Source organism: Arachis hypogaea, chromosome 7 (assembly GCF_003086295.3).
Source record: "Arachis hypogaea cultivar Tifrunner chromosome 7, arahy.Tifrunner.gnm2.J5K5, whole genome shotgun sequence".
NCBI lineage: Eukaryota > Viridiplantae > Streptophyta > Magnoliopsida > Fabales > Fabaceae > Arachis > Arachis hypogaea.
This window is the reverse complement of record NC_092042.1, coordinates 4,008,724-4,022,550: the sequence shown is the minus strand read 5'-3', so window position 1 is coordinate 4,022,550 and position 13,827 is coordinate 4,008,724. Positions and strand designations below refer to the sequence as shown.

The 13,827-nt window shown below is 27.6% G+C and overlaps 1 protein-coding gene across 2 annotated transcripts; it reads right to left on the bottom strand.

The window, feature by feature from the left end:
- Positions 1-3,715: 3,715 nt before the first annotated feature.
- LOC112702078 (transcription factor PIF4) lies at positions 3,716-11,284 on the bottom strand. 2 transcript variants are annotated; one of them, XM_072199916.1, is made up of 10 exons: positions 10,700-11,284; positions 9,945-10,049; positions 8,919-9,765; positions 8,386-8,484; positions 8,223-8,288; positions 6,955-7,020; positions 5,583-5,723; positions 5,386-5,544; positions 4,632-4,758; positions 3,716-3,998 (listed from the first exon to the last, which is right to left on the bottom strand). In XM_072199916.1, exons 2-10 carry the CDS (start codon positions 10,022-10,024, stop codon positions 3,964-3,966), a joined length of 1,620 nt encoding a protein of 539 aa, XP_072056017.1. In that variant the 5' UTR covers positions 10,025-10,049; positions 10,700-11,284; the 3' UTR covers positions 3,716-3,963. The 2 variants fall into 2 exon arrangements, 1 of the variants encoding a protein (XP_072056017.1); XR_011864248.1 differs by having other exon boundaries at positions 5,386-5,723; positions 10,582-10,856.
- Between the last annotated feature and the right edge of the window lie 2,543 nt (positions 11,285-13,827).

The window sequence follows — 13,827 nt, the reverse complement described above, 5'->3', positions numbered from 1 at the left end:
CATTCCATGTTGTCTAGGTTTGAAACTAAGCTGGCCCCTTAATTATTTATTATTATAATTTTCTTTTTTATATACATACAAAAGGTTATAATGTATGTATATCTAAATCTAAATAATACCTAAAGAAGAAGAAGATTAGCAAAAAAAGATATTGGGGTTGTGATTATTGTCATTGTCACCAATAGTCCCAAAACAACCAACAACCACTACTTAAATTCTTCTCCATTCAACATCAATAAAAAAAACAAAATCACCGACACCTTTATTTATTTATTCAATTTTTTTAAGAGCTTAGTGAATAGTGATGTCCAATAATGTTTAGATTCCATTTACTCTACAAGCCTCAATTTATGAAGAGAAAGAGCAAGCATGCAACCTATGATATATGTCATCAATGTATATATATTCCTCACATAAAACATATGTTAAAATAAATATAAAATATTCATTAAAAATAAATAGAATAATATATATTCATATATAAATATATAATAGTTAATTGGATAGTTAAGTTTTTATGTATATTTAGTAATTTTTTATATGCCATACTATACTATCTCATATATTATTTATTCATTATTCATTAAATAAATATGATCTTAGAAAATTATATATATATATATATATATATATATATATATATATATATATATATATATATATATATATATGTTTAAATTTGTTAATTAAGAAAAAATGAATAAGCAAATATATATGTATATACTTTAGCAGTTTAGTATCATCCACATAGATACTGCAAATATGCAATTCAAGTAAGTATGGTATGTAAATTATTTTTTTTTTTAAATTAATTAAGAGTGAAATTCGAATACACGATCTAATATAAAAAGACTATCATTTGAGCTATAGTTACTTGAGTACATGATATGTAAATTAATTACTTATGAATTGTTTATATTTTAATAATTTATTGTACGACTAATATTGATTTTAGAAGTCATAGGTTGTAATTGATTTTTTTTTGTGTGACTATAGGTTGTAAATGATTTAACAATTAAACAATAATTGCAGAGAAAGAAAAACAATGATTAATTGATAATTAGTGCCACATTATTCTCGGTCACTCATATCTTGGAACTGTCGTGGATGATGTTAAGAAGATTCTAGAGATTGATTTGATGAGATAACAGAAAATGACTTTTAAATTCATCTATCAAAAGTTCAAAACACCAAATCTCAAAAAAAAAAAGGGAAAAAAATCACAAATAGTAGTAAATAACCAAATTCTACATAATTAATTAATAATTAGCACAATTATTGCAAATATAAAATATATTTTTATTTTAAAAGTTTTTCAAAAAAAATAATTTACTTTAATATTTTGGTTCTTAAAATTTTAATATATTATATTTTATTTGTATTTTTGAAAGTTAATTAACATTGTTAATGAAGATGATAACGTAATAATTTAATCTGTCATTAAAAATTATTACGTCATTATCATCTAATAGTATAATTAAATATATTAAAATATTAAAATTAAAAATTAAAATGGAAACAAATTAATTATGATATATTTTTAAATTATAGATAAACCACGTACTTTTATGTATCCTTATTAGAAATAGGTATATTTGTGATCATTTTGAAAATACTCTAAAATACATCTATTAGCAATATAATTGTATAAATATATAATTCATAATTGTACACAAATCAATTGTTTGTATATTATCTGTTAAAAAATAATATATATTTAATTTTACCAGAGTAAATATAAACACTGAATTCTAAAATAATTATACATAATCAACTAATATAATAGTCATTAAGAAGATGGAAAAAAATAAATAGACGCCATAAAAGAATAATTACTTATGGTAATGTATTAATACTTTCTGAAAATTTTATTGTTGATAATATAAAATAATATTGGAATAAATATTGATAATAAATTTTTAAACCCAATATTCAATTAACTTTGTCTTTCTTTTTTCCTCTCTCTTTTTAAGTTTCCTTTTCTACTATTAGAAAAAATTCTATATCTCTTTTTTAAAAGATGTTAAAATAACATTTTTTTTTTATTTGTAAAATCTACTCTTCCTTCTCTTATAATTTTTAAAAAATATCCTCTTTAATCCATTTAATTTTTATGTTAACTAACATTAATTTTGCTTATTTTTCAAAAAAAAAATAAATTATATTTTATAAAAATACTCTTTAACAAATATTTATTTTTTGTGATTAAATTTTATTCACCAAAATACCTTTTAACAAATTATTTTTTTATTAATTAAATTTTATATATTTTTAAATTTAGTGATTAAATTATTTTTTTCAAAGATATCCTTTAATAATATTTTAATTATTAAGGAACTTATTTTGTAAAAATGTGAAGGAATAAGATGTTAATTTTTTTAAATTTAGGATTTATCCATCTCAACTTATTTTTAAATTTTGATAAAGTTGTTAATAAATTTTAATAATTCTATGAAAGAAATTATTTATTAATATTAATTGTCATACATATTAATAGTGGTAATATTTTTTGAATTTAATATTAAAATAATATACATTAACATCAAAAAATTAATAATAAAGTAAAAAAATAATCGTTAACAAAAATTTTGGTAAAATTATAATTTAATAATTAAAAAAAATTAAAGGGTATTTTAGAAAAAAATAATTTAATCGTTAAAAAATTAAAAAAATTAGTAAAAATATAATTTAATCAATAAAAAAATAATTTGATAAAGGGTATTTTAGTAAATAAAATTTAATCACAAAAAAATAAAACTTTTGCTAAAGAATATTTTTGTAAAAACTGATTTATTTTTTTTTTAAAAATGGATAAATTTTAGTTAACAAAAAAATTTTAAAATAGATTAAAGAGAAATTTTTTAAAATTTATAAGAAAGAAGAGTATACATTTTACAAATAGAGAGGAAGAAAATGTTATTTTAACATCTCTCAGAAAAAGTGAATGAAATTTTCTCTTACTATGATTAACTTAAAAAGATTAAATAATTCTCTAATTTGAACAAAATTAATCATCTTATCAATTCGAGAATATATATATATATATATATACTTTGTGAATTGTGATAGTTGCTATCAATCTTTGTCAAGATATAAATTCACGAAAGAGATAGAAGATAAACTTAATCCACATTCAACCAATTTGTATGGCATTTATAAAATAATCTTACATCCATGCATTCCTGCCTTGCCCTCTCAATTATTCTACGTTTTCATTCTTTGTTTATATGTTTCCCTTTCGCACAACTTGATTTAATTTCGTTGTAAAAAAAAAAGCATGATATTAAGAATGTTTTAACAAAATATATATTCCTGATTCATATTTCACCTCTAAAAACAAAAAATGTTCATCACAACAAAAGGTGTTACGGGCAACATTTTCGAGTCGATTTAAGATATATATATAAAGAGTAGACAGTTGCAAATTCTTAAATGGAGTTCAGTACCGTGACGGATTAGTTTTTAGTTTATCGAATTAAGGGATACCGTGAAAAACCAACAAAAAAAAGAAAATTTAATGACTAATATATCATATATCCTATTTTTAATATTTTTTGGATAACGACGAATTTAATCGATAGAAATATTAAAAAATAAATCCAAAGAACATATATATATTTGTTTTGGTGGTAATATAAGGAGTAGAATCTTGTATATATTATATGGTGTTAGTTTATTGTTCTTTATGTGAAAAATCAGGACAATATCTTTCTCATATCTACAAAGTGCGCTATATATATATACTTTAGCTTTGATGTGTCGTAGTTAGAAGCATGAGAATAACCTAGCCCACAACCTCTAATAATAATTAATACAATTTCTCAAAATATTAAATCTAATATGATGAATTACATATTTTTCTCTAAACCACATAATATTCATTGGAGTGTATCTTGGTGCTTTTGGAATTGACTACTATAGTACACTGCACCATACAAAACCCTCCAAGAATTATTAAGTTTATTAGTTATTGTTCAGTTGTTGAAAGGTGGAAGTACCTGCAAATATCATGAAATGTTAAAATCATGGCACAAAAGCATATATAGAATTAGATTTTTTTTTGAGAATTGAATTTGTATTTAAAATTAAAATATCTAATTAATCTTAATATAATTTGGTTTTTTTAAATATATCTATTTCTCTTCTTTTTCTTTTTTCTTTTTTATTGAGGGTAATATAGTAATATTACATATACTTTAACCATTTCGTTTTCTTTCAATTCCTTTTGTTCCAAATTTAAAAATTGGTTTCACATAAATTCTTTTAAACACACTCATATGGTTTTAAAGTAAGATCAGATTCTGATAAAATATACAAGATTTTAAATAACATTTTATAAAACATTGTTTTTGCCAATTTAATTATTGAATTATAATTACGTATATATTAATCAAGTATATTATTTGTGGCCAATTTTCTAAAAATTATTATCGTCATTAAAAACATCATCCAATAATTTATTTGGACTTATATTTACTAAATATATATGTACTACTTGATTTAATGTGTATAAATATTTTATACTAACAAACATTAATGCATCCCATGGTATTTTTTTTCTTTTTTTGCAACCCTAAAAGAAATTAAAGAATTTATTTGGAGATTATATAAATAGGTGGGTGCTTAATTACCCATTTTGGCAGTGATAGCATCTTCAAAATTAGGTGCAACATTCATGGTCCCATTGTTATTGCTGGGTGGCATCATTGTTTGACTCTGCTGAACAGCCTGGGAACCATATCCAAATACATTCATTGGCTGCAACACAAAACACCAACATAGTAACTATCATACTTTCTCTAATGTCAAACTTAACCCAAACCTATTCCATGAAACTTATCATGAAGCCATAATGGCTTTGTCCATCAATAGTAACATGACTTTTTATTTATATGAAAGCATTTAAATATATCGGTACACCGATCTTTAAGTGAATTTTAATTGTTGACCTTAATTATATAATTTTTATAATTAAGTTCAACGGTTAAAAATTATTGAAACACTAACGTACTAGTACATTTGAAAGTTTTTCTTATTTATATAATGACATGTAAAAGAACATAGAAAGTTAACTCAAATCAATAAAAATTATTTTATTTTATATTTTTTAATGTTTGTTTATTTTTTTGTTATTGTATAATTATTGATAAAATAATTGAGTAATATTAAATGTAATAAATGTGTAACTACAAATGTTATATATAAAATTATGAATATTAAATTAAATTAAATAACTTTGAGTTATTATATTTCGTATTATTACATTTATATTATTTTTTAGTTGATATACCAAGTCAAAACATATCTTATTAAAATGAATTTTTTTATGGGAATAAAAAAAGTGGTTTGAAATGTTAAGACTAAAATTAATCATTATTAGTTGACCTGAGATGCAGTTTGCATGAGATGATGATAAGCCATGTAACGTGCATATTGGTCTGCAAGGCATGGATTTTGCATCTGATGATTTTGGTAATTAAATGCACCCAAAACTGGATTTTGGCACATCAAAGCCTGGTTTGAAGGCGTTTGATGATGAGGCACAGACACAGTAGAAGGCATGTTGGATTGGTCAAGGGCATTCTTGGTATTTGCATTGGATTTTGCATAGAAGGAAGAGAAGGTTGTGATGCTGCAGCCATTCCCATTGCACTCATTTGTGACATGTAATGCTGAATCCCAGGAAACATCACTGGTGTCATCCCTGCTCCCATCCACATTACCTAACACCACCAATCATAAAGATTTCTTAAGTTTTCTTGGAAATTTTCAAATATATCATGATTAAGTAGATAGCTGAAGGTTGTTAAATGATTTAATAGATTTGATTAAATTATTATCTAATAACTTTCGGTTACCAATTTTATATGAAGTTAATCGCACTTGAGTTCCTACCTTATGAGTATTGGTGTTCTAATAATTTAATAGTCAATTTAATAGTTAATTTTAACATATATACATATATATATTGAGATCAACAGCTAAAATTATTAAAAGATTATTGTTTTTGAAATGCTTGAAATTCTTTTAAATTTTTATATGGGAGTAAATTATTATCATGATGCTATTTCTCCAAAAAACTTAAACTCATTGTAGGAGATAACATAAATGGTTTTATTTTTAATATGTCTCCTCAAACAAGAGTCTCTTTTAGACATAGAGCTCTAATATCATATTATAATACTATTTTTTTAAAAGTTTAAAGGGATAAAAAGATGCAATATGAATAGCTATATCTCTAATAATTACTATTTAAAAATATTTTAGTGTTAACAATTTTAATTAATATAAGGCTCATTTTTATACTAAGTAAAGAATGTTGTACTCTTTGTTAAATAAATAAAAAAAATTACTAAAGGGTTATCAGAATTTATTATTTTTTACTATTAATTAATAATTATCAATGTTTAAAAGTGTAGGTTAAATATGTTGTTGAATTACTAAACTAAAAAAATTGAGTTAATGACTAAAAGTGATAGTAAAAAATAATCTATTCAATGATTCTCTAATATTTCTCATAAATAAATTTTAATTATTTATTTATTATATTTTATATCAATAATTCAGATTTAGAATTAAGAATTTAAGATCTTTTATTCATTATTTTTTTATTTTTAATAGCAAATCAATTTTTAGGTAGTGCACTCTTTATTATTTTTTTTCAAAATACGTTAGCATTCATCTTTTAATTAAAAAAGAGATAAAGTAACACGATATCCATTAAAAAAATACGGTTAGTTCAACAAAAAATTTTAAATCTGTTAGTTCTTTGGATAATTAGAACTAGCCCAATATTTGATGGATATCTAGTTAGTTTATGTATTTTCTAGTCTAAAATAGTTGTTTACTGTTTATGTTATTTTTTAGTTAAATATAAGAAGTTTATATAAAAAAATTTTTGAAGTGAAATTTGACACAAATTAAATTCATTTATGATTTGTGTGGCACTTGTACCTGAAGCTGTAACTGAAGTGACTTCAAGTATTCAATTGCCTCTTCTAGCATTGATGCTTTGTCTGTCTGCAAACACATAAATAAAACAACACTTTGTTATTTGCCATAAAAGATTCAAAAAAGAAAAAGGGAAAGAAAAAAATAAAAGTTGACTCACAACTTACTGTTCAACTCACTTTTGCATAGCTGTTCACATTAGAACTCACATTTTATTTGTGGTTGTAAAGAGTTTGGATTTAAGGTTGGAAAATCCGTGGTTAAAGATAAAGTTGATTAAAAATATTTTGACTAATCGGTGACCACAAAAAAATAACAGTAGAAGTAGATTTGAAACTTATTTCAAATAGAATAATGCTATATGACCAATAAATATTATTATTTTGATCAGCACATAGTCAGCAATAATTTATACATATATTTATAAACGATTTGCATATAAAAAGCATATAATTTGTAGTTATATTTATCAGTTTTACATACATGAATTAATATAGTTTACACTCATATTTTTTAGAATGTGCATATATAAATTAATAAAATTTATTTGTTAAAAATAATTTAGTATTCATACTGATCAAATGATAATAAAAAATACTAAAAGTTGCTGATCCAAAAAATTTCTCATTCAAATATTATCAAAAAATTGAATTAAATTAGATATTAAAACAAATTTAAAGAATTTGGAAAACATTAACAACAAAGAGCATAAGCTTTATCTTTGTACATATTCTATTAAAATTATATAGAATAAAGTCCTGTTTTAGTTTTTAACATTTAGCTTAAGTCTTATTTTTATTTTTTAACGTTTGAAATAACCTATTTTTTATGATTTTTGTTGCTACTAGAATAAAATGATAACGAAAGAAAGGATATTTTTAGAAAAAAATTTTTTAATTTTGATTAGAAGACTAAAATAGAATAAAATATAACGTTTAAGATAAAAATAAAATGTTTTAAATATTAAAGATAAAATTAAGACTTAACCAAAATATTAAGGACTAACACACTCCATTACTCAATTATATATGTGTATTATAAAATTTGCCTCCTTGAACAAAATTTTCTGGTTATAAACAATTTGTTACTACTTATAACTTGTTAGCTTAGTTATCAAGTTTTTAAACCATGGCAGACAATAGTAGTGTCTAGATCTGACTCTATAGCTTGATAGTGACAATATATGATTAAATGCATGCATCTACATAAACAAAGACTTAATTAAAATGAAGAAAGTTACAAGTCAGCATGCATTGTATATGATAGTGAACCTTATTACTGTTTGGTATGAGTTGTTGGAGTGTTCTCATTTTCTCATTGATCCTGTCTCTTCTTCTCTGCATTAGTAAAAACAATAGTTACTGTTAAAAGAAAAAAGGATGAAAAGAAAAAACTCTTTCAATTTGAGCAGAAAATTATTATGATTCCCCTTACCCTTTCAGATAGGTTATGCACTTCTGCTGCACGGTTTCTTCTAGAAGATCCTGATCTCTGAGATGTTTTGTTTCCAACACCTGATTTAGGCTCTGTGGCCTAATGCATACAATAGACATAACTCACATTATCAGAAAAATGTAATAGTTGTCGAATTTATCGTCGAATTTTATTCGTTGGTATTATAGTTAGATCTTTTTGTAGAAATTTCTAACGGTAACAAAATCCGACGCAAAATATAACGTGAATTGGTTTTTAAATTTAAGTGAGAATTAGTGACTTACCATCAGAATCTGCGTCGGATTAAAAATTTTAAATTTTTTCATGTTTTACCGTCGAATTTAAAGTCGGAAAAATTGGATGCTAATTTCATAATTTTTCCATCAGCACTTATAAATCCGATTGTAATGTATTTCTGTCAAAACTTTTTTTGTTGGATATGATCTGACAATAAATCTGACGGTAATTTGTATTTTGTCTTTAGTGTAAAAAATTGATAGGGTAAAAGAAATTGGAAAGAGAGAGGAATTCACCTCACTTTGTTCTTCTGATTCATCTGCATCTGTGATTTTCCTCTTTAGGCTAAGATGATTTCCTGTTGATAAAGAACAAGTAGTTTTTCCAAGACTACTACCTGAGCCACCAGAGGATGAAGTCACAGTTGCCTCAATCATCTCTGAAGATTTCCCCTTATTGTTACTCCAATTAGGAACACTTCTCTGAACACAATCTTTAACTGCTTCAGAGAAAGTAGTATCTTGTTCCTGAGGGATGATGTTGTTGCTGCCACAGTGACTTGATCCAACTGTCATAACTGAACACTCCCTACCCTCACTTTGTAGCACATTATTGTTACCACTAACTTTCTCCCTAAACTTTTGTTGTGCGGGTGCTGAAAAATGATGAGAAAACTTTGGAACCTTTTGTGATGATGATGATCCACCAACAAAGTCATTGGTTTTCTGATTAGATGAATCAGGAGCAACCTGGAATCTTGGAGCAGGCATAGGATTTATCGGTTTTGTATTGTTGTTTTGTTGTTGTGGACTTAAATTTGCATTTGGGGTAGCAAATTTTGCAAACTTTGGTTCTTCCAATTGCTTGATTGGCTTGTAAGCCTCAACTTCACAAGGTGTCAATTGAGATAAAAGATTTGATGAGCAAAGTTCTTGTCCCATTGGATGATCCTCAACTTGGTATTGAATCCATGAAGCTGTCTCATCTTCTTGTTGACTCAAATTACTACTTGAGTTTCCACAATGAACACCATTTCTTAATGTTGATGATGCATCACTTTTCTGAACTGGTTTCCTTTGTGTTTGGCTGCTCAATACTACTTGCCCATTTTTCCATAGAAGCTCTACAAGATCTTGGTCCAGCCTGTATAATTGATCACATAGATATATGGTTAGAAAAATATCTGTCATATTCATTTGAAATTGAATTCAAAAGAGAATGATTGATGAGTTTGAACAGTGTTTAGTTAAAATGAGTACACTTGATATAAATCATAGTGAAGCTATATATATAGAGAGAGATATAGATGACATAACACACACCCTATTGGACTCTTTTGATTGATGACACAGGCATCACTCTCAAAGTTCCAACCAGGAATAGTGCTGTTGTTGTTCATCATGGCTAACCAACCAAATCAGTTATATCTGTTTGAACAAAAGAAAGAGAAGAGGTTTTAGACAGACTATTGGAATAAACTTTTACAATAAGCAGAATAAAATAATCTATGCATGTACTTTTGTGTTAGTCCAGCATCAAATTATTGAGTTATCAACATAAGCATGTAAAGATGCATGAATTTATATAAAAGGAAAGAAGAAAATAATAATAAAATATAGCCTTGTTGGGACATCTATGGAAATAGTTGCTTGTTTTTTTGTTTTTTGGCCATTCTGATTTCTTTGAATAAATAAAGCACAGAAAGTTAGTTAAAATTCTCTTGAGTTCTAAAAATGGAAATCAATTTGGCTTTGCTATTACAGTTGAAAGGTACATGCACATTACCAGGAAACAAACAAGGCTCAGAGAAAGAATAATAAACAAATATGATGAAACACATACAAGAAAATTGTAAAAACACTTAATAAATTTGGTAACAAAACCTGTCAAGTCAACTTAACAAAAAAGCTTTAGCATAACTACAACACTCATAAACAGAGAAACAAAGAACTGTATTACTTGGATTAATGATAGACATGAAAAGAATAGACCCATTTTCAGGCAAGCAAAAAAGTAACTATAAGAACTGTATTTCTTTTTCTTCCTACAACTATAAGCAGAAAAAGAAGAACCCCACCTGATATATAAGGCAAAAAAACACTCTTTTTTTTATTTTTATATTTTATAGCTGGTTGACTAGAGGATACTATAGAAACTGAAGCTTCATTCTTCTCTCTGAAGAATGTGTTGTTGCATTTGCTTTATGGGAACAAGAAGAAAGTGAGGTTAACAGCAAGAAATAATGAATGTGACATCACCAATAAGAAGAAAGGAGAAGAGATGAAAATACAAGGCCCCAAGTTGAAGTGGTGCTTGTTCTTGTTCTTGTCAACGTTCAAACAGCTAGAAAAAACACGGCTCTGCATTTGTGGCATGTTATGATAGAATGGAATATAATACTCTAAATATGGGACCAGTTCTGTTGATGAGGACTATTTACAAACATGGGGTGTGCATAATTTTGCAAACAAGGCTTTTCTGATTGGTTAATTGTAGAAGTTAGAACTATGTGTTAAATAAATGTGTGTGTGTGTATAATATATCTAATTCTGTATGAGCATGGTGAATGGTATCAAAAAATTCAGGGAGGGTGGTGACAAGTGGCATAGTGAATAGAAATGTGCATTATTGGAGGATAGAAAAGAGACAGCAATGTCTGAATAAAAGTTGTGGCACTCATTATTCATACTAAATAATCTTTGAATCAAAGTATCTTTCAAAGGACAAAATAATAATAAGAAGAATAAGAAGAAAAAAAGTTTCATTAATCTTATTTAGGAGTATTGGAGCATGTAATTCAAGGAAACGTTACACTATTTATTTTATTTTATTCAATCATGATCTAATTATTATTGATAAGGTAAGATTTGACCAGAGATTTAATTAGTGGCAATTTAAAAATATGATCTTTAGTAAAAATGTAAAATACTAATAACTATTTTTTATAAAATAATTCTAAAGAGTGAGGTTCAAAAGAATGTTAATTTATTATGGATTTTTTTTTAAAAATAAACAAATTAAATATTATAGTGATTGATATATATTTTGTAGAGTATTTACGTTTTTTCATATTTAGCCTTATTTTGTTTACAGTGTACATAAGATAAGTATAGCTATATCTCGTTTACAGTTAAGGCATGCACACCTCTCCACGTATAACGTTTATGAACACGTTGTGATACGTGTCTTATCTCGTTTACACAGTATAAACGAGATATGACCATACATAAGGAAAATTGTGGCCTATAAATATAACTTGTTGACAGACTTTCTGTCCCACTCCTCACCCACATTTCTCACATTCTCTCTATCCTTAGGCCAAATTATCGGTCTTTTTGAGTCTCGGGATGTTATGGCACGCAACCCTAACATCAATCGGCTGAACGCGCAATGGCACATTGTGGGAGCCATCGACTTTGAGGCTAATGTTATCTTTTATAGTTTGAATTAATAATTTATTCCGATTTAAGTAGTGAATAGATGGAATGGACTGAATGATATTTAGGTAACACAGAATTTGTTAATTAGCAAATAGGGATTAAGACATTTATAAGTAGTTAAGTTTATTCATAGTGAACTTTTTATTCGTAAGGAAGGCTTGTTGATAACTTTGTTTGCAATAGTTAAGTTTATTCATAATGAACTTTTGATAAATATGTTAGTTGGTAAATAAGAATTTTAAGTATTATTTTTTTTTTTTGGCTGGTTATCTAAGTTGTATATTATATTTTTTAGAATTGCTTTGAATATGGTAGAGAAGTTAGTCTGAAGTTTTGTATTTAATTTTTTTTTTATCTAAAAACATAGGCCTCGCCTTTTATTGCCTAGGCGGGTTAGTCACACACTTGCACTCTCGGATGCCATCGTCCCTTATCTGAGGGAAGCTGGATTTGGTGACGCGGTGCAGTTCAAGGACTTTGTATTTGACAACTCCCTAATCAATGCATTTGATTCACACTTTTCACCTGTCATGGAGTAAGTGCACCATCACCTTGCAAAATATTATGTACCACCTTGGCTTACGCACAGACGACGAACTGATGGGTGGGTGCTTGCGTGACTTCCAGACTTGGCACCAGCGGCCAACATGGGAGTATGTGGAGGAGCTCCTAGGAGCGCTGACCAGCAGACTATGTTCCGGATTGCATAACAGTTCTGTATGGAAAGAGAGCATGGTGCCACATATGGAGTCTCTTTCTCTACCCCACCTACTACGACATCGGTCTGGGTGCCTCAGATGTCTCCTAGTGCAGGCTCTTCCCACGGTTCAGGTTACCGGCTTGGACTTCAGTATGCCATACCGCCTTCCACTAACTAAAGCCGATTGATGATGACCTCCCAATGGTTGCCTTCTTTTGCCACAGTATCCGTCACCCACACCACACTTTCAGGCTGAGCCCTCTGACCAACTACTCGATACTCTACGCTTTACCGAATGATAACTTTGGAATTGGTTTGGGAGCAAGTAAAAGGTATCGATGTGATCCCCTAATGGGAGTCTCTGGTATGAATTCATTTTCGTCATCATACTCAGATGAACCACTTCCGTCACTATCAGCAACGTACTCATCGTCCGATTTCTCACCCTCAACGTCCATGTCCTGCACTGGACTCGCACAGTGCAACGGACGTGGTGCGAGAGGAGGGTCATCCGATATAAAGTTCGAGGTACCACTACCGCCCCACCAATGTCACGAACCTCCGCTAAAAGCTTCATCACTTGTTCCACTATAATTTTTTCGTGCACATCAAACATAAGGCGCACATGCTCATCGCCATCGAGTCAAAACACATGAAATCAAAACATCTCATTTCCCATCGGTGCTAGCATCCTATACCCAACTCGACTAACTTCTTTTGTCTCCGCACCACCGACGTGCGTCAATATCATACTCTTCAGCTCCGACAACGAATTTGCTCTTCGACTTCAGAACAATGCCAAACTCTCATACTCAAATATCACCCCAATGTCACTATTTTTTATCTGACAGTTAGGATAAACCATCACAAAAAAAAAATCACTACCACTAGACATTTTTTCCAAAGCTCTATGAAAAAATAGGAAAGAGAAGGAAGAATTGATAGTTTGGTGAAGAGTACCAATGGTTTGCTACTCCTTTATAGATGCTTGATGGTTGTTTTATTATATCTCATTTACTGTGTCAACGACCTAGATTTACTCTTATATTATTTACAATGTAAACA

Excerpts from the sequence above, each read along its gene's own strand:
- LOC112702078 (XM_072199916.1), bottom strand. The coding sequence starts at position 10,024 with ATGATGAACAACAACAGCACTATTCCTGGTTGGAACTTTGAGAGTGAT. Across the intron at positions 9,766-9,944 it reads AATCAAAAGAGTCCAATAGG|GCTGGACCAAGATCTTGTAG; the intron begins GTGTGTGTTATG and ends TCAATTATACAG. Across the intron at positions 8,289-8,385 it reads TGCATAACCTATCTGAAAGG|AGAAGAAGAGACAGGATCAA; the intron begins GTAAGGGGAATC and ends TTACTAATGCAG.